At 44.3% G+C, this 21,788-nt stretch overlaps 1 protein-coding gene across 1 annotated transcript in view; it reads left to right on the top strand.

The window, feature by feature from the left end:
- Positions 1-21,788, top strand: part of dnah2 (dynein, axonemal, heavy chain 2) — a 294,787-nt gene that overhangs the window by 254,535 nt on the left and 18,464 nt on the right. Inside the window, exons 75-79 of the mRNA XM_062993580.1 lie at positions 2,102-2,288; positions 3,577-3,725; positions 7,221-7,404; positions 10,110-10,300; positions 21,527-21,718. Of these exons, the coding sequence (XP_062849650.1) occupies positions 2,102-2,288; positions 3,577-3,725; positions 7,221-7,404; positions 10,110-10,300; positions 21,527-21,718 (903 nt within the window). The remainder of the gene's footprint in view (positions 1-2,101; positions 2,289-3,576; positions 3,726-7,220; positions 7,405-10,109; positions 10,301-21,526; positions 21,719-21,788) is intronic.

Here is a 21,788-nt window from a genome sequence, read left to right as displayed (position 1 = left end):
CTGACTACATGTCTTTGGACTTGTACGCAGACACGGGGAGAACATGCAAATTCCACACAAAAGGACCGGGACTGCTCCACCTGGAAATCGAACCCAGGACCTTTTGCTGTAAGGAGACAGTGCTCCTCAGCAAGCTATTTTGGCATCACTGCAGAAAGTAGTGGACTGCATTTGGGACAAAGCCAGAAATTTTTGCTTGTTTACTTCCTGCATGTGAAATCATTTCACTCGCTTGCAGCATAGCTGGAACTGGGAGTCCGTAATTGTAAATCTTTTTTTAGTGTTCAGTGATTTATATTATAATGAATTATTATTAATTGGCTGCAATCTGTTGGGCTGGATAAATCATCAGCCATATGTGAACAAAATAATGAATAACTCCATTAATCAGTGTTGATTCCATTCATGATAAAAGTGAGTTAGCCTAAATGGACAAATTGCACTACAGATTACTTTTATCAGTTCACATTTAAGTTCACAAGCGTAATTATAAGGCGACTTTTTCACATGATAAGTTGTTTGATAAGGCTGGAAAACCACTTTCAGCTGCCTTTGCTACTGAGCACAAAGTTTGAAATTTATTCACATGCCGTTCTATATAAAATGGATTTTAGTTTATACAAGAAAGCTCTGCACAGGTCATCATTAGGAGACATCAGAAGATACTGTCGCCCTTGGCTTGCTCAACAGGGGTTTTTGGTCTGTCGGTCCTGGATTCTATACAGTTGCTTTGAGACAATGTCTATTGTAAAAAGCGCTATACAAATAAATTTGACTTTACTTTACTATTTGATTAATCTAAGCGTTTTATTAAAAAGCTATGAAGCCACGAAAAGAGATTCCAGTATTAGAAATCACAGGCTTGCTATCTAAAGTGTAAACTCCAACTTTCACAGTTTACTAGTCACCATGTTGTATTTGTCTCGCAATCTAATACCAGATTTGAGGTTGAATTTACAATTATATTTGTGGCATTTAGCAGACGCTTTTATTCAAAACGACTTACAGTTATGACTGAGTTGAGCAATTGAGGATTAAGGGCTTTGCTCAGGGGCCCAACAGTGGCAACCTGGCAGCAGTGGGGCTTAAACTGGCAATTTTCTCATTACATCCTTTTCAGTACTAGTCCAGTACCTGAGCTACCACTTTAGGGTTTTGCGAATCACTTTCCCTTCGCAATGTCTGTGCTTCACTTCTGTCTACATCATATAAACAATTTGTCTCATTGGCTACGCTTTGAAAAGGTCAGCAGCAAGCTGGGTCAGAGTTAGATCTGGTTGATCTTTGAGTGCAACGACAAGCGGTAAAACCCAAACCTAAGGTAATTTACACCGCCAGAAACAATGCCACACAGTGTTGCTTAACATGTGAATGCAGCCCATGGATCAATTTTGATCAATTGTAACGTTCTTTAGTGGCCTTGTTAAGATATATTTTAAAAGCGGTTCCGCCCAGCTTTTAAAAGGCAATTTTAAAGTCTGATAATTAATAGAAACCCTTTTTTGGTACCCCTTTTCAAGGACCCACTTAATCCTGAAGTAGTTAAGCATTACATTAAGCATTACAAGGCAGTTGATTTTGAATCTATAGGACTTTTGGCTTCTTGTGAGCTTTTAAATTTGTCTATTATTATTAAAGGCTTTATGCACCTGTAAAATAATGCATGTATGCAAGTCCACAAAGCCTGCATTATGTCTCAATTGATAAAGGTTCAAAACCAGAGATTAACATCATATCATCATGTTGGCCTAGTTACTCAGTCTACAGTCTAGGTCGAAGTTTTCCTGACATTCTTAATGCATGTAAAGCTTTAATGCATAATGCAGAATTTTGCAGAATGAATGCATTTTCTGCATTATATAGTGAGGTTGGTGCCTTCAAAGATTATTGTTTATTATTTTTTATGACCTGCAAACCCTGTACAGTCTGCCTTACTGCTTTAGTGTTTTTAAGGTTTCAGAATCTGTGGTTTGGAGGTATTATGCCTGGAGTCTGTTTTTAAAAAACTCTGACCCTGGGGATCTATCTGGTTTTGCGCTGTTGTCTGATCTAACGTGCATGTCTGGGTCTCTGTGGTCATGTGTTGTCTGTGTTTGTTCAGGTCCTGGATAAAGAAGGTCAGATGGATAACCCGTGCTCTAGTTGGCTGTCGGACTCTAACTGGGACAACATCACTGAGCTAGACAAGCTGGCTCATTTTCACGGGCTAATGGCCTCCTTTGAGCAATATCCACGGGACTGGAACGTGTGGTACACCAGCTCAGAGCCAGAAAACTCACCTCTACCTGGTAATAGCTGTGTGTGTGTGTGTGTGTGTGTGTGTGTGTGTGTGTGTGTGTATTAGCTGTGATGATGACACCATTTTATCCCCTGAATTTCCCTTTATCTCCCAATATAGTTATTTCCAGTTCCCAATTGTGAATTCGTTTCTGCTTGTACAAACCCTAATAGGGGCGTCACGGTGGCTCAGTGGTTAGCACTGTCACCTCACAGCAAGAAGCTCCTGGGTTCGATTCCCAGGTGGATCGGTCCAGGTCCTTACTGTGTGGAGTTTGCATGTTCTCCCAGTGTCTGCATGTGTTTCCTCCGGGAGCTCCGGTGTCCTTCCATAGTCCAAAGACATGCAAGTGAGGTGAATTGGAGAGACAAAATTGTCCATGACTGTGTTTGATATTAACGAGAAACTACCTATTCTGTCATGAATGGAACCAAAGTTTGTAAAACATGACGTTAAAAAATCTTATAAAATAAACAAACCCCAATGTTATCAATTAAAGCAAGATCACCTTACGCCCCCTGTGGCACGTGTCTAATCTGCATCCGCTTCTTATCACCAGCCAGCAATTGCTTCCCAAACAAAGCCGTATTGTATACAAAGAGCCTTGCTAGGCTCCATGTGACTCCTCCCATTCACACAGGCGCTCAGATTAGTACTAGTACTCACATATTGCAGCAGCAGCGGAAAGAGACCTCGCCCAATATTCCAATACTCTGCTGAGAAAGTGGTGTGCTAGCGCGTTAGACCCCCAAGCACCCGGTGACACTTTTTAGATTTGTAAATCATATTAGTCTGCTTTTTATTCACATTGTTTCTGACTCATTTCTGCCCGGCTACATTATTCAATGATGAATATGTATTTGCTTCTCTTTGTCTTCTCCTCTCTCTCTCTCTTACTGTCTGAATGCATTAATGTCAAACAGTTTCTACAGTGCAGTGTTAGTCTGTCATTTCCCTTGATTATTTCTTTACCCTAATTACATTACTTAGTTCCGCTTCATATTAATGCAATCTGTGCTGAACTTTGTGCTCGGTGGAAATCCTAGGTTTGTTAAGCTGTTTCATGCAATTATGATTTGCAATTTTGTTAAAAAAAAAAAAAAAAAAAGAAGCTCTTAGGGGCTTTGTTAGAAAAAGCACTAAGATATTTGTCCATCATTTAATTTCTCATGCTCTTTTTTTCTGTTATTCTTTCTCACTTTTTGCATTCGCCATGCCAATTTGCAACCCGTCCTCTTTCATTTCTTTTTGTCTCCTTACCTTTTTCTCCCTGTCTTTTCGTCACGCCTTCTGTTCAGGGGAATGGGAGAACGGGTGTAATGAGTTGCAGAGGATGTTGATAGTGCGCTCTCTAAGACAGGACCGTGTCTCATTCTGCGTCACCTCCTTCATCATCAACAGCCTGGGCTCCTGCTTTGTAGAGCCGCCGGTCCTAGACATGAAGGCCGTGAGTAATGAACACTCACACACAAACAGTACAGCATGCATCCTCTTAAGGGTCGATATATCCATAACAACACACATCTATCATTTACAACTCAGGATTTTTATCTTCCATGTGTTGTAAGCACATATAGCAGACAGTGTCCTTCTCTGGCGTGAACCAGGGGGTCAGCGGTTTTGGGTTAATATAACACTGCTGCACCACCTAAACATCCTAAAGGGGGCATACACTTGAGAAGCCGCTTTGCTTAACGTTTGGCTTGAGCGGTAAAAGGTCATCAAAGTGCGAATATGAGACAAATATGGATTTGTGTGGAATAACCGTCAAATCCACTCTAAAAGCATACACATACATCTATGTTTACCTGTATTTTCCTTACTGTTTTACTTTCAAACTTGAGCTATAGTTCGAGGTGCTGAGAAATTGTAAACCAGCTTTTCCAAGAGAGTCTAAAATGCTTATTAAAAAATTGTAACAGGGTTCAATTTACTAAATGAACAACATAGGAACACTAAACTTCTCACAAGTTCTCTCCACTAATTAAATCCCTCTGTCGTTTTTTTTAGTGCAATGTCACAATAAGTTTTGTTCACATTAAGCATTGTTCGTACTGCCTAAATCACTTTTACCAGATCATTGTTTTATTGTTTTATTTATTGTTTTATTTGGATCCCCATTAGCTACTATTGCCATAGCAGCTATTCTTCCTGGGGTCCGACAAACAAAAATACATACATACAAAACAATTAAATAGAGCTGTCATATCAAACAGTTTGTCTCATTGGAGGGTCAAAGTTTAATCATGGGAACTTTGAGCGCCCCGACAAGCGCAGAAATCTTGAGCCCAGCGCAGCAAAAGTGCGCCACATTCCATAGGAAACAATGCAACAGCCAGCGCAAAAGCAGTTTTGCTGCTTCTCTTGTGAACGTGCCCTAACATTGGATGCTTTAAGACAGCGGTCCCCAACCTGTTTTTGCACCACGGTCCAGTTCCATATAAGATATAATTTCACGGACCGGCAGGGGTGGGGGAGAATTAAAAATAGAATAACTATACTACTCACAAATGAGCTTTTTTCGCTGCAACAAGACGCTACTCCCACCTAGGGGTGATTGGAGACAATAACATCAGTAAAAATGTAGTTTTTTTCACTGCTGATGTAGCGATCTCTAATTATTTATTATGTTTGTGCGGCCCGATACTAAATGACGGTACCGGTCCGTGGCCCGATGGTTGGGGACCACTGCTTTAACACATTTAGAGGTACAGCTGGTGAATAGAATTTCTCTAATTTCCTTAGAAATTCTCTAATTTCCTTCGGGATCAATAAAGTATCTATCTATCTATCATCTATCTATCTATCTATCTATCTATCATCTATCTATCTATCAGAAGGCACTACATTAGAAAAGAAGCTTGACTAAATCCTAATTACAAACACAAAGCAGAGGTCAGTTCTTGCTGTAATAAATGCTGTTATATTAATTGACAGCATGTATCAGCTATAGAAGAGCTCTCACAGATTGCACTTTTATATATGTAATATTAAAGCAACTTTGATGAGTCAACTAATTGAGCTTTACAGAGACCAAACAGTGGGTGTCACGAAAACTGGCAAAAAATATTGTATTAAGGGAACCAGTTCATTCACACTCTGTCTATTTACCACAATGGGTCTGATTTATTAGACGAAAGGTAGAAAACACCTCGTCCAAGTCGCCAGTCCATCACAGGGCAGACTCACACACACATTCACACACACACCCTTACACTTAGGGCAAATTTTAGTAGCTCCAGTTGGCCTGACTGCATGGCTTGGACTTGTGGGAGGAAACCGGAGCATCTGGAGCAAACCCACACAGACACAGGGAGTACATGCAAGCTCCACACATAAAGGACCCTGGCTGCTTAATCAGAGAATTAAACCCAGACAGAGGTGACAGAGCTACCCACTGTGCCACTAGGCCACTCCAAAGAAAAACCGAGGTAGCCAACTGAGGCATAACATTGGCAGACAGACACTATATAATACAGTTGTTAACTCTCCCAACATTTCCCCACAGTCAGAACCATGTGAGCATTACTTTGACCAGGATCAATTGATGTTTGAAGGAAGCCCACAATTTCTTCAGCCCACAATGTCTGCTGCTGACATGACAGTGTGGAGGATCCATAATGGTATTGGCAGCATCTAGTGAAAATCATTATCAACATGACATGATCATATTGGACATGTGGTCACATGTATCAACCACCAACAAATATGAATCAATTTTACAGGACCACATGCAACCTGCTGATGAAGTTCCCATATTTTTTGTGATATTATTCCTAGATATATTGCTAAAATCTTTCAAGGGCATTTTAATGGCCATTATTACAATGAAGTCAAGTTTCTTTAATGGCCTCCCATGGATTTCAGTTATTTTGTCCATCTTCTGTTTACCAGGCTTAGCTGGAAATTTGTTTTAAAGTGTCTTTTTTTATTACTTCCTTCATTTCCCAGAATACCTTTGTGCTAATTACTATGCAGCTGCTAGTGTATGACACCATATTTTGTTCTTAATCTGTTTGATGAAAGGTTAATGGTTCTAGCCCCACCAATGCTAGGTTGCCACTGTGGGCCCACGTTGGATAAAAGTGTCTGCTAAATGCTGTAAATGTTAATGGTCTGGGTTTTTTCCAGGATTTTTGGGTTGAGAAAGGTGGTTTGGAGAAATTATGAAAGTCATTATACCTCTTTTGTGTAGTGTTTTTTTATTCAGTTTTGTTTATTCATTTGTTTATCAATTTTCTGGTTAGGGTCACAGTAGACCACATACACTTAAGCATTCACTCACTAACAGGACAAAACTGTGCAGTTAATTCACCTGTTGTATGTTTTTGGAAGGTGGGAGGAAACCAGAGTCATCTTGTTACTGTCCATTCTCTTTCTCTTTTACCTCTTCTAAGTATAATTCTTTTCCAGTGAATTGGTTCTTTTCATAATGTTCCTTAGTAACTATAATAACTTTCTATGAAAGATCATACGTATCTCCCAACGTCAGTGGAAATCAGCTCGGCTAAATCTAACCAAGGACATGGTCAAAGCATGTTAATGCTGTCTTTTTGATTAAATTTGACAGAAGACGACTTAAGCAATTTTGTAACATAAAAGCTATGCAAACATTGCATTTGTGTATCAAACAATACATCTGGTTTAAATCTGCTGCCTTTTTAAGCCTTACTAATGAGCGGTAAAAGTGAGAGCACACTGGTGGTACAATACTTCATATGCTTTTGTACTTCATTTGTACTTGCTTTTTTGCTTCCAATTTTGCTTTTCCTAGAGAGGACAAGGGGCACATGCCACCCTTAGTTTTAGATATTTATATATTTGTATGTATATAATTGAGGTAAAGTGTGTCAATTTGTATGCAACATAATCCACAGCAATCTGATGTGGACATGAATCAAGGAGATGATTTTTCTGTTTCTGTGTCATGTGTGGTTTTTAGGTGGTAGATGACTCCACCACTAGGACGCCACTGATCTTTGTGCTGTCCCCTGGTGTAGACCCAACCACCGCCCTGCTGCAGCTGGCAGAAACATCAGGCATGGGCCAACACTTCCATGCCCTCTCTCTGGGACAGGGTCAGGCCCCCATTGCCACACGCTTGATCAAAGAGGGAGTGAAGAACGGTGAACCTTCTCTCGTTTTTCTTTTTTTACTTTACTCTGTGTGTGTGTGTGTGTGTGTGTGTGTGTGTGTGTGTGTGTGTGATACAAACTCTTTGTGGTTATCTTTAACTGAAGTAATTGAAATGACATGATAGTATAACCTCTTATGTAGGGGATAGTAAGGAATATTGATAGGGCTAACAATTTCTCCAGGCATCAGATTTGCAGAGGATGGTAGCATTTTGGGATCACCAGTACACCAATTACACTACCAATACATAATTAACAGTCAGATGCCACATTAATGCTTTCCTCTGGCATGTCTTAAGGAGGGTTTGGCATTAAAAAGCATGATAATACAGAAAAGAACCTGATACCCACTCTTAATTGTGGTGGATTATTGGAATTGTTTTTGGCCTGTGATTCACTGGGAAACTTGAGCTGTATGGCATCATGGACTTTTAATGGAAAATGCCAGAAGATTTCCATTAAAACTCACTGTCACTGCCAAGAAGCTAAAAATTGAATCTTCCAGCTGGAGAGGGATCCAAAACATATGTCTAAAATCACCCAAAAACACGTTGATGACCAGAGAAGCAAGCCTTTGCCATGGCCATCTTCATTCCCTGACCTTTTTATTATTAAAATCTGTGTGATGAACTGAAGAGGCTAGTCCACAAGAGAGGACTTAGAAACCTGGACTATCTGGAGAGATTCTGTGCTCCTAGATTGCTTGCTCTGTATTTTCTAATTACATTAAAACTACTAGATGCAGGGGTGCCAGTAATTGTGACTGTGTTTATCCCTCTGCAGTTTATATGGCCTCACACTACATTGCAGACTCAGCTATTGAGATGTTTTTCAATTAAATGTGTTTATCCTGAGTAAATGGACCAAAAACAATTGAAAGTCTTTTGAAACACTTTCTTGTTGGCTTACATAAATGACACACATTATGCACATTTTCATTTCAGGGATTACAAATTAAGCGCTAGATTAGAACGCGGTTATATGGGATGTACAGATGGGTGACAAATTTAATAGAAAACACTGTAGAGTTTCAGTAAGCTGCTGAGCCATCAAGAAGTGCTGAAATATTAGATGAAACAATTTTTTCAAATGGTGTATTGATAGCAGCGGTAGAGGGCACTGTCTAGCACAGGGGTTCATAGTTTGTTTTATTTGCTTGGTTTCTGGATCTGAGAACTTCCATATAATATGATTTGCATTGTTTTTACATCTGTCATACCATTTAGTGACCACCTCATGCCCTGTGGATTAGGGCAAGGTGGGTCTGGTTTCCCTGAAATCACTGAGTGTAATGCAGTAACAAATCCTGGACAAGATGCCAATCCACTGCGGGGACTCGACCCCCCTGCAGATCCCCACTCATCCTCAAACATAGCCAATCATATCTGTATATAGACACCTGACTAGCCGATAGCCCTGCTGGGGATTTACAATCTGGATCCCAGTGGTAGTATTTTTCTTGTAACCTTTTACCTACTTGTATATATAGATATACACAAAAGTGTGTGTGTGTGTGTGTGTGCAAGTATGTCAGTGTAAGTATGTGCAAATATATCGATCAGCCATAACATTAAAACCATCTCCTTGTTTCTACATTCACTGTCCATTTTATCAGCTCCACTTACCATATAGAAGCACTTTGTAGTTCTACAATTACTGACTGTAGTCCATCTGTTTCTCTACATGCTTTGTTAGCCCCTTTTCATGCTGTTCTTTAATGGTCAGGACTCTCCCAGGACCACTACAGAGCAGGTATTATTTGGGTGGTGGATCATTCTCAGCACTGCAGTTACACTGACATGGTGGTGGTGTGTTAGTGTGTGTTGCGCTGGTATGACACCTCACGGTCACAGCTGGACTGAGAATAGTCCACCAACCAAAAATATCCAGCCAACAGCGCCCTGTGGGCAGCGTCCTGTGACCACTGAAGAAGGTCTAGAAGATTACCAACTCAAACAGCAGCAATAGATGAGCGATTGTCTCTGACTTTACATCTACAAGGTGGACCAACTAGGTAGGAGTGTCTTAATAGAGTGGACAGTAAGTGGACACGGTATTTAAACTCCAGCAGCGCTGCTGTGTCTGATCCACTCATACCAGCACAACACACACTAACACACCACCACCATGTCAGTGTCATTGCAGTGCTGAGAATGATCCACCACCTAAATAATACCTGCTCTGTGGGGGTCCTGACCATTGAAGAACAGGGTGAAATCAGGCTAAAAAAGTACGAACAGAAACAGATGGACGACAGTCAGTAACTGTAGCACTTCAAAGTGCTTCTATATGGTAAGTGGAGCTGATCAAATGGACAGTGAGTGTAGAAACAAGGAGGTGGTTTTAATGTTATGCCTGATTGGTGTATACAATAGATGTTTCACAGCATGTATGCATATCATGTAGTGTAGTGTGACAGAATGTATTACCTACCTTTCCTATAACTGTCAAAACAAACCAGCGTAAAATTAGTATAGTGTCAAAGCAGTGTGGCTGGACTGAAGAGGAGACATACTAGTTCACTGTAGTTCCATGTAATTAATTCTGTCACTTTTGAGTGGGATATGGAAACATCAAAAATATATAATATACAAGTAAAAATATACACAACTTACTACATATGACTTCTTAAAGGAAACATGAAAACATTTTTATTAAAAAGCTGGTCAATTCGATATTTTTCTTGTGTGTGACAGGTCACTGGGTGTTCTTAGCGAACTGCCACCTGTCTCTGTCCTGGATGCCTCAGTTGGATAAGCTGGTGGAGCAGCTACAGGTGGAGGATCCTCACCCCAACTTCAGACTGTGGCTGAGTTCCTCTCCTCACCCAGACTTCCCCATCGCTATTCTTCAGGCTGGTATTAAAATGACAACTGAGCCACCCAAGGTATATTACTTACACACACACACACACTTAAAACAAACACAGCAGATACTTCTCATATGCACGTTCGTGGGTGCACTTTAACACACCTGTACACATAGGAATATACTCATGCTTTTTGTTTATTAGTATTTTTGTATTCATGTCTTACACTTTGGTTACATTAATGACAGGACAGGTTACACATGTTTAATGTCAAACACCATCATGGCCAATTTTGTATCTCCAATTCACTTCACTTACATGTCTTTGGACTGTGGGAGGAAAACAGACTTTCTCTAACAGAAACATATACAAATGTGATTAGTTTAACAGCACAATTTGTATTGATTTGCTGAATTTAACTTTTTGCTTTAACTATTGCATGTCATGTGTTTCCAGTATGTTAAATTCATCAAAAAAAAATATTAAAGTGTGCAGAGGTTTCTCTAAAACAAGTTTTTTATATGACTGTACTCAGGATACACCTGGGATTATCCAGTGGATGCCTTCCTAATGAGTTCTGAGTCCTTGCTTATTATTTACATTTACAATGAAGGCATTTAGCAGACGTTTTTATACAAAGCAAATTCCAATTGCAACTGACAAAATGCAAGCAATTGAGGGTAAGGGTCTTGTTCAAGGGCCCAACTGTGATAACTTGGGTGGGGCTTATTAATGAGGGGCGGCACGGTGGCTAAGTGGGTAGCACTGTCGCCTCACAGCAAGAAGGTCCTGGTTTTTATCCCCAGGTGGGGCGGCCCGGGTTCTTTCTGTGTGGAGTTTGCATGTTCTTCCCGTGTCCGCGTGGGTTTCCTCCGGGTGCTCCGGTTTCCTCCCACAGTCCAAAGACATGCAAGTGAGGTGAATTGGTGACACTAAATTGTCCATGACTGTGTTTGATATAACCTTGTGTGAACTGATGAACCTTGTGTGATGAGTAACTACCGTTCCTGTCATGAATGTAACCAAAGTGTAAAACATGATGTTAAAATCCTAATAAACAAACAAACAAGCTCATTAAATAATGATCTAACAAATACAACATAAAAGACGTTTACTGATGAATGGGTAAGATAGTGATGCTGTTGCTGACACAAATGGAATAGTAAAACAAAACATAAACTGTATTTTAATGTTAGTATTTTGTTTATGCAATCTAATGTTTGCACAGGAAGACATTGAGAAAAAACGTGTTCAGGTTCCTCAGATCTATTGTTGTCTTTATCTAAAATCCTTAATCTAGGTCATCTGGTCAAATATTACATGCTTTGGTAAAATTTGCCCTCTTGGTAAATGTAATTGACCATCCATGCTTTACAGTGTATGCCAGACGTAAATAAAGTACATTATAATCTTTATTTGTATAGCACTTCTAACAGTACATGAGTCATAAAGTATAGTTATATAGAAACAAGTCTGGACTATAAAAAAGCAAACCAGAGGTGACCGTGATAGGATAAAAACATACAAAAGCCCATTCACACCCCGAGGTCATGTAAATACTGGGTTGCATTAACTGGTATGACAAGGTTTTGTGTCATTTAGACCTGCTGACCTCACACTACAGTTTACCAGACAGCACTGTACACAAGGTCAACAAAGTACATGCAATGTGACTAATAACAATCCCATGAAAATCATCCTGGTAAAATTTGAATTTTAAATACTGTGGTTATTTTATTTTATTTTATATTTTTTCCATTTTTCTCCTGCTCTAGTCATTTACAACTCAAACTTCCATTCTAATTCCTCTGCCACTTGCACCACCTCCACACTGACCACTAAGGGTTGCAGACTAGCTTCCGCCTCTTTACACCTTGGGTTCGATCCCCAGGTGGGGCGATCCGGGTCCTTTTTGTGTGAAGTTTGCATGTTCTCCCCGTGTCTGCGTGGGTTTACTCTGGGTGCTCTCACAGTCCAAAGACATGCAAGTGAGGTGAATTGGAGACACTAAATTGTCAATGACTGTGTTCGATATAACCTTGTGAACTGATGAACCTTGTGTGATGAGTAACTACCGTTCCTGTCATGAATGTAACCAAAGTGTAAAACATGACGTTAAAATCCTAATAAACAAACAAAACTTTACATCAGACAGCATACCACATACAGAGAGTCTTTCTGTGCATGATGTGCACTTCTACTTCTTACGCTGGCATCTCAACCAGACAGCAGGATCTGCTGTCGCAAGAAGTTGAGAAACCATATCTCACCATCCCTACTTAAGTTGGGGCCAGTTGTTTTTTGTTAAGCCCCCAGCCAGGTCGTTAGCACTGCTGAAACTCGAAACTGGGAGCTTAAACTCTTTTGTGAGCTAGCTAGTCTAAGTCTGATCCACCCAAGCTTCTGCATAATTTATATTGTTAAAAAGTGCATTTTCTTCTCTCCTCCTCAGCCGGTTTTTAAAGTAATTCACTCCTAATTCACTCATAAATTATTTCTTCCTACAACTCCTTACCAGGATACAGACTGAGTCTTTATATCGGAAGCAGACTTTTTTCTGTTCTGGATTAGGTTTACATGTGGAGTTTTAACAATTATAATAATTAGATATTACCAGAGTAATTTAGTCATTTCAAATCCTATTTTATGCTGTCAGTTACATGGACTGCACGCTGCTTAATGGATTAGTGTGTCAGCTATTTTTTACCATTTTTAAAATGAGCTGTAAGGAGTGGGTGTGAACTTGGCAAAATAATTTTGTGGTTATTTTGTGTAACATTATCAAGTACAAAGACAGTCAAAAAGGTGCTGTCTGTCTGTACTGTCTCCCTACAAATCCCCACTGGCTGATCATTATACTTGATAAATATATCAGTATAAATGATAAATGATTAATATTTATATTATATATTTATATTGAGAATTATGAATAATTTCTCAATATAAATTATTAATGCTCTGTGAGGAGTTGATGCTGTGATTCCATATTGTTATTTAAGTTTTTTGTTTACATTAGGAACTTGTGCGGCTCGGTGGGTAGCACTGTCTCCTCACAGCAGAAAGGTCCTGGATTTAATTAACAGGTGGAGCGGTCCGGGTCCTTTCTGTGTGAAGTTTGCATGTTCTGCCAGTGTCTGTGTGGGTTTCTTCTGGGAGCTCTGGTTTCCTCCCACAGTCCAAAGACGTGCAAGTGAGGTGAATTGGAGATACAAAATTGTCCATGACTGTGTTTGATATTAATACTGTTGAATCTTGTGTAACCAGTCTTGTGTAACCAGTCATGACCTGTCTTGTCATGAATGTAACCAAAGTGTGTAAAACATGATATTAAAATCCTAATAAAATAAATGAATAAATAACAGTAGGAACCTTTATGTATTGACTAGTGTTCTAGTCAGTATAACGAAGCCTGTAGTAGCTGGTGAACGTGCCCCGGGTTCCCAGCGAAACAGGTCTTACAGAGCTCAGTAAACAAGGCCATAAGTAGTGGGTCACCAATTAGGGCTGATCACCCGCAGCTGTGGCGATGACTACTTAAGCCAGCATCACACAGTGGCGGGTGTCGCACCTTTTGTTTGTTTCCTGTTGCCGGTGGTAGCTCGCCCACGCCGTTCTCGTAGCCTTAGGTGGTAGCCCTGGTGGCATAAGGCCATTCGGGCATGTAGAAACCGCAAGGTTTGAGGTATTGAGGTTTTTCTTTTGTCTTCATTGAAATAGGGTGGTGCGATGCCGCGCAGTCTTTGAACTGCCTATCGTTGTTTCGTTAGCCATTAGCTTAGCGGGTGCGCACCGGACCACTGTGTGGCGCTGGTGCTACCTTGCTGCAGTATCTCTTATGGAACATTATATTTGGATTCGGTAACCGCTGGGTGGCGACTTTGTTAAGCGCTTGGCCGGTCTGCCACCAACCCCGGTTCGAATCCGCAAGTGGAGCTTCCTAACTGTGCTTGTCTCTTCTTCCCCTTTTTAGATCGGAGTGCCCCTGTCACCGCGACCGTAAGCCGTGCGCTCCGCATCACTTCCCCGCCAGCCTACCGCTGTGCTGGGGTCAACGCTCAGCGGAGCTTGTAGCTTCCGCGGCCGATTTCAGTAGCGCTTTCTGCGCTCACGCGTATCTTCATTCCGTGCCTGGGTGGCGCGGTGTTTAAGTCCCCGGTTTTCACCCAAAAGACCGGGGTTCGTGTCCGCTCTCTTTTAGTTTTTCTTATTGCCTTTTTTCTGCCGGTTTCACCGGCGGCTTCCGTCGGAGGTTCCGATCGGTTTTTTAGTTTAGGTTTTTTTTGTTTTCCTGTTATATTTCTGTTTATCAAATAAAAATAAAGCTCTTTAATTTATATTATCTCTGCGTTTGAGTCCTCCTTTCTCCCACGTGACAGAAAGGTGCGACCAGTAATGGACCCAGCAGAGCCCCGACCCCTCGCGGACGCTTTACGCCACCAAGGGCAGGCGTTGGGCAGACATGAGGTGGCCCTCAATGAGCTGGCTCAACGGGTAGCAGCACTTACCCGGCACCCGCCTACCTTGGAGCCCACTCCTAATCCCGTAGCCCAACCTGCGGAGCCTGTAGTCCGCGACACCCCTATCCCTCCCCCCGAAAGGTTTTCGGGGGACGGTAAGAGGTGTCGCGGCTTTCTCCTGCAGTGTGCGCTGGCGTTCGAGCTACAACCCTCTCGCTACCCTACTGAACGCTCTAAAGTCGCCTACATCGTCTCCTTGCTTTCCGGAAGAGCATTAGAATGGGCTACCGCCCTCTGGGAGCAGAACGCCCCCGAGTGCTCTTCCGAAAGTGCATTTAAGGAGGCTCTCAAGGAGACCTTCTTTCACCCTTTGGGGGGCCGTGAGGCAGGGCCACGCCTGCTCGACATAACCCAGGGTAATCGATCGGTAGCCGATTTTGTGGTAGAGTTCCGAACGCTAGCCGCAGAGTGCGGCTGGGACGAGGGGGCCCTTACAGCCATTTTTCACCGTGGCCTCGCAGGTAAAGTCAAGGATGAGCTAGCCACTAGGGATCCACCCACCACACTTAAGGCTTTTTACACACTGGCAATCTCCATTGACACTCGCCTTCGCCAGCGTGCGCGCGAGCGGAACACCTGTCCTCAGTTTGTTCGCGCGCAAGCCACTCCCACTGCCCCTCCACCCGAACCAGAGCCCGAACCCATGCAGCTTGGATCGTCAAGACCCGATGCCCGCCCGGCATCGGGCTCGACCTTTCGATCTAGGCCTCCTTTAAAACAACTAGGCCGCTCTCGTGCCAGGGACACGAGAGAGGGCCCGATTAACATCCCTACTCAGGGCCTGTTTCTTGCGGCCCGGTTGTTTTGGGGTTCGGGGGGCACAAGCCTTAGGGCATGTGTTGATTCGGGGGCGGTGGAGAGTTTTATTGATGTTGATCTGGTACACAGGCTGGGGATAGAGGTCCAACCGCTAACCAAGCCGGTCTCGGTCCATGCTGTGGATGGTCGAGCCGTAGCGGGCAGCCCGGTTACCCATCGGACGCAATGGTTAACGTTGCGCCTAGATGACCACGAGGAACGGATCACCTTTTTAGTGACTCACGTTCCTCACCTCCAGGTGGTCTTGGGTCACTCGTGGTTGCAAAGACACAACCCCCAGATCGACTGGGTCACCGGGTCAATCTTCATCTGGGGAACACGGTGCCAGGATTCGTGCCTGCTTCAGGCTGGCACGAGGCACACTCCGCCAGTACTCAGAATGGAGACCCCGGATCTGACCACAGTTCCTCCTGTGTACCATGATTTACGGGAGGTTTTTAGCAAGTCCCGGGCGCAGGACTTGCCCCCCCGTAGACCGTTCGACTGCGCCATCAACTTGTTGCCCGGCTCTACTCCCCCTAGAGGGCGCCTTTTCTCGCTCTCCGGCCCAGAGAAGGTCGCTATGGAGGAGTATGTGCGTGAGGCCCTCAAACAGGGGTTCATCCGTCCTTCGTCCTCCCCAGCTGGGGCAGGGTTCTTTTTTGTAAGTAAGAAGGACGGCACCCTGCGCCCCTGTGTCGACTACCGCGGTCTAAATGCCTTAACGATCAAGGATCGATACCCGCTGCCGCTGATGGCCACGGCTTTCGAAGCCCTTCAGCGAGCATCTGTTTTTTCAAAGCTCGATCTTCGCAGCGCGTATAATTTGATCCGGATCAGGCAGGGGGATGAATGGAAGACTGCGTTCATTACGCCCACTGGCCACTATGAGTATCTGGTGATGCCATTTGGGTTAATGAATGCCCCCGCAGTCTTCCAGAGATTTATCAATGAGGTCTTGCGGGAGACTCTTGGTAAATTCGTCTATGTTTACTTAGACGACATTCTTATCTTTAGTCGGTCCATCGACGAACACATAGGGCATGTCCGACGAGTTCTCCAGCTCCTGCTCAACAATCATTTGTTTGTCAAGTTGGAGAAGTCCGTCTTTCACTCCCCCATGGTTTCATTCCTGGGGTTCGTGGTTTCCCAGGGCACCCTGCGCATGGACACGGCTAAAGTATCTGCTGTGGAGAAGTGGCCAACTCCAGGTTCTTTACGCCAACTGCAAAGATTTTTGGCCGTTTTATTAAGAACTTCAGCTCTATCGCTGCTCCAATGACGGCCCTTACAGGTAAGGGCGCTTTCAAATGGTCGGTGCAGGCCCAACAAGCTTTTGATAAGCTCAAAGCTCTCTTAACAACTGCACCTGTCTTGCAGTTACCTGACCCAGAGGAATCCTTCGTGGTCGAAGTGGATGCCTCTGAGGTTGGAGTAGGGGCAGTGCTGTCCCAGAGAGTGGGGCCAGGGAAGAAGTTGCATCCGTGTGCCTTCTTCTCGCACCGCTTGACTCCAGCCGAGCGGAATTACCCGGTTGGAGACAAGGAACTCTTGGCCATTAAATTGGCATTAGAGGAGTGGCGACACTGGCTCGAGGGGGCCAAACATCCCTTTCTTGTTTGGACGGATCACAAAAATCTGTCGTTCATCCAACAAGTAAAGAGGATGAACTCTCGTCAGGCCCGGTGGTCCTTATTTTTCGGAAGGTTCCACTTTACACTGTCATACAGACCGGGATCCAAAAACATTAAACCGGATGCCCTGTCTAGACAGTGGGAGCCGACTAGGTCGGAGACCGGACCTGATCCCGTGATCCCCTCGACCCAGATAGCGGCCCCAGTCACCTGGGGCATTTCTAAGGTCATTCGGGACGCCCAAAGGGCCGAACCCGACCCCGATGGGGGACCTCCTGACAGACTGTACGTACCTTCATCCGTACGGCGTCAGGTTTTTGAATGGGCTCATGCTTCCCCGTTTGCGGCGCACCCAGGCGTGACTAAGTCCCTGGTTTTGTTGCGCCGAAGATTTTGGTGGCCGGGGATGGAGAATGAGGTACGTGATCTTGTCCGTACCTGCTCTGTGTGTGCTCTGAACAAGAGCCCCAGAGAACGCCCAAGGGGCCTTCTTCATCCGTTACCAATACCGGCTAGACCGTGGTCCCACATCTCCCTGGACTTTGTGACAGGCTTGCCAAAGTCCAGAGGGTTCACGGCTGTATTGGTAATTGTCGACCGATTCACCAAGTCTTGCCTCTTTGTTCCGCTGCCCAAGCTGCCATCCGCCATGGGTACCGCGCAAATCATTCTGCAACATGTGGTGAGAGCGCATGGGGTCCCATCAGACATTGTGTCAGATCGGGGCCCGCAGTTTGTAAGCCAGTGCTGGCGGGCCTTTTGCCAACTTATTGGCGCTTCGGTCAGCTTATCCTCCGGGTATCACCCGGAGTCCAACGGGCAGTCGGAGAGGCTGATCCAGGATCTGAGCAAGATGCTCAGGTGCCTGACGGCAGGGAATCCGACCACGTGGTCGGATAAGCTGATGTGGGCAGAGTTTGCTCACAATACCCTGCATCATTCGGCGATTGGTATGTCACCGTTTGAAGCTCAGTTCGGGTACCCTCCGCCGCTCTTTCCTGAGCAGGAGCAGCAGGTAGCGGTCCCGTCTGTACAGCTTCATGTCCGCCGCTGCCGCGCCGCCTGGCGGAAAGCTAGGCAGGCCCTTGTAGCCACCCAGCGCTCTATGAAGCGCAAGGCTGACCGCAGGCGGCAGCCGGCTCTTACCTTCCGGCCGGGCCAAAGAGTACTTGTCTCGACGAGGGATCTCCCCGTTCGAGGTGCCCCACACAAGCTGGCACCCAAGTACATTGGTCCATTCAAGGTGGTAAAGCGGATAAACCCGGTGACGTATAGGTTGGAGCTTCCTCCCCACATGAAAGTGCATCCAACCTTCCATGTCTCCCATCTCCGACCATTTATGTGCGGGGGAGTCTTACCCCCTCCCAAACCCCCCGCCCCTCGTATCATCCAGGGGGCCCCTGCCTTCACGGTTCGCCGACTGCTGGATAGCAGGAAGGTTCAGGGTAGCACCCAATACCTGGTGGATTGGGAGGGTTACGGCCCTGAGGAACGTTCATGGGTACCGGCTCGCCAGATCCTGGACCCGGAACTGATCCGCGAGTTCCGACGGAACCTAGCTGCGGGTCTTGGGACCTCAGGAGCTGTCCCTAGAGGAGGGGGTTCTATAACGAAGCCTGTAGTAGCTGGTGAACGTGCCCCGGGTTCCCAGCGAAACAGGTCTTACAGAGCTCAGTAAACAAGGCCATAAGTAGTGGGTCACCAATTAGGGCTGATCACCCGCAGCTGTGGCGATGACTACTTAAGCCAGCATCACACAGTGGCGGGTGTCGCACCTTTTGTTTGTTTCCTGTTGCCGGTGGTAGCTCGCCCACGCCGTTCTCGTAGCCTTAGGTGGTAGCCCTGGTGGCATAAGGCCATTCGGGCATGTAGAAACCGCAAGGTTTGAGGTATTGAGGTTTTTCTTTTGTCTTCATTGAAATAGGGTGGTGCGATGCCGCGCAGTCTTTGAACTGCCTATCGTTGTTTCGTTAGCCATTAGCTTAGCGGGTGCGCACCGGACCACTGTGTGGCGCTGGTGCTACCTTGCTGCAGTATCTCTTATGGAACATTATATTTGGATTCGGTAACCGCTGGGTGGCGACTTTGTTAAGCGCTTGGCCGGTCTGCCACCAACCCTGGTTCGAATCCGCAAGTGGAGCTTCCTAACTGTGCTTGTCTCTTCTTCCCCTTTTTAGATCGGAGTGCCCCTGTCACCGCGACCGTAAGCCGTGCGCTCCGCATCACTTCCCCGCCAGCCTACCGCTGTGCTGGGGTCAACGCTCAGCGGAGCTTGTAGCTTCCGCGGCCGATTTCAGTAGCGCTTTCTGCGCTCACGCGTATCTTCATTCCGTGCCTGGGTGGCGCGGTGTTTAAGTCCCCGGTTTTCACCCAAAAGACCGGGGTTCGTGTCCGCTCTCTTTTAGTTTTTCTTATTGCCTTTTTTCTGCCGGTTTCACCGGCGGCTTCCGTCGGAGGTTCCGATCGGTTTTTTAGTTTAGGTTTTTTTTGTTTTCCTGTTATATTTCTGTTTATCAAATAAAAATAAAGCTCTTTAATTTATATTATCTCTGCGTTTGAGTCCTCCTTTCTCCCACGTGACAGTCAGTACAGATGTCCTCCAGTAACATTAGTGTACACGTACAGAGCTGATGCATGTTCATATTGTACTTACGAGATATTAACTCAACAGATTGTTGTCAGCTTACAGTATAAAACCCAGAAAAGTAGGCATGTGTGTCAAAACATAGAACTTCTATGCTGAGATAATGAACACTGAGATTAAGTTCTAATAGAGTGACTCATGGCTAAGTTTAGATCAAGTCAAGTCAAGATCAAGACCACAGTTTATCTACAATTACAAGCTAGTTTCTGAAAGATATGGATGTGTCATCATGATTGTTTAGTTCCTATAATAGTAGTTCCTATAATTACCTATAATTCTGGGTAAATGAAAGACAGTTTTGTGACAGGTGGGGTGTGGCCTAGCTCAAGGATGCAATGGGAAGGAGAAGGTTGGCAGATGAACTGTAGGATTGATTAGTGGTTACACCTGCAGGGAGGTAATTGCCTTGTGGATTTAAAATCTGTCAGCTTCCCTCTTTGTATGCAGGGAGAGTGTTTTATGAAAAGTTGTTTCATAAATGCACAGACAATATACAGACGCTGATCAGCCATACCATTAAAACCACCTCCTTGTTTCTACACTCACTGTCCATTTTATCAGCTCCACTTACCATATAGAAGCACTTTGTAGTTCTACAATTACTGACTGTAGTCCATCTGTTTCTTCGCATGCTTTGTTAGCCCCCTTTCATGCTGTTCTTCAGTGGTCAGGACTCTCCCAGTACCACCACAGAGCAGGTATTATTTGGGTGGTGGATCATTCTCAGCACTGCAGTGACACTGACATGGTGGTGGTGTGTTAGTGTGTGTTATGCTGGTATGAGCGGATCAGTCACAGCAGCGCTGCTGGAGTTTTTAAATACTGTGTCCACTCACTGTCCACTCTATTAGACACTCCTACCTAGTTGGTCCACCTTGTAGATGTAAAGTCAGAGACGATCGCTCATCTATTGCTGCTGTTTGAGTTGGTCATCTTCTAGACCTTCATCAGTGGTCACTGGATGCTGCCCATGGGGCGCTGTTGGCTGGATATATTTTTGGTTGGTGGACTATTCTCAGTCCAGCAGTGACAGTGAGGTGTTTAAAAACTCCATCAGCACTGCTGTGTCTGATCCACTCATACCAGTGTCAGTGTCATTGCAGTGCTGAGAATGACCCACCACCCAAATAATACCTGCTCTGTAGTGGTCCTATGGGGGTCCTGACCATTGAAGAACAGCATGAAAGGGGGCAAACAAAGCATGCAGAGAAACAGATGGACTACAGTCAGTAATTGTAGAAATACAAAGTGCTTCTATATGGTAAGTGGAGCTGATAAAATGGAGAGTGTGTGTAGAAACAAGGAGGTGGTTTAAATGTTATGGCTGATTGGTGTATATTTATATATAACTCAGATATTGTATATTAAGATAAATAAGATTTGGGTAATTAAGGTGGTAAATGAACCCAAGTAAATCAAGAGTGCTGCTACCCAGTTCTGATGTACAATAAATAAAGCCCTGCATCCTGCCATATGACAAATTGGACTGCCATTATTTACCTATTGGATTTGTATTTTTCTGTGACATATTTAGTCTTTTAAAGAAAAACAAGTCTTACTCCATTTGTGCACTTATTGATCAGGTTTCAATAGGACTGTTCTTACGTGTGACATTGATCTCTTTAATGGCCAGGGTGGCACACGCACACACACTCGCACACAGACATACATTGATTGATAAACTTACGCAAATCTCTGTCTGTGCTTTCAGGGAGTCAAGTCGAATATGAAGCGCCTGTACCAGCTGGTGACAGAGACGCAGTTTTCTAGATGCAGACAGCCCGTCGTCTACCGCAAGTTGCTCTTTTCCCTCTGCTTCTTTCACAGCATTCTGCTCGAGCGCAAGAAGTTCCAGCAGCTGGGCTGGAATATCGTCTACAGCTTCAATGACTCTGACTTTGAGGTACAGACAAAAAAGAGTTTTCAAAAAATGTCAGAAATATTAAATGCTTTTCAAGTAGCATTAAAGGTGT

This window comes from Trichomycterus rosablanca, chromosome 4, assembly GCF_030014385.1.
Source record: "Trichomycterus rosablanca isolate fTriRos1 chromosome 4, fTriRos1.hap1, whole genome shotgun sequence".
Classification (NCBI taxonomy): domain Eukaryota; kingdom Metazoa; phylum Chordata; class Actinopteri; order Siluriformes; family Trichomycteridae; genus Trichomycterus; species Trichomycterus rosablanca.
This window is presented reverse-complemented; position numbering and strand designations above follow the sequence as displayed.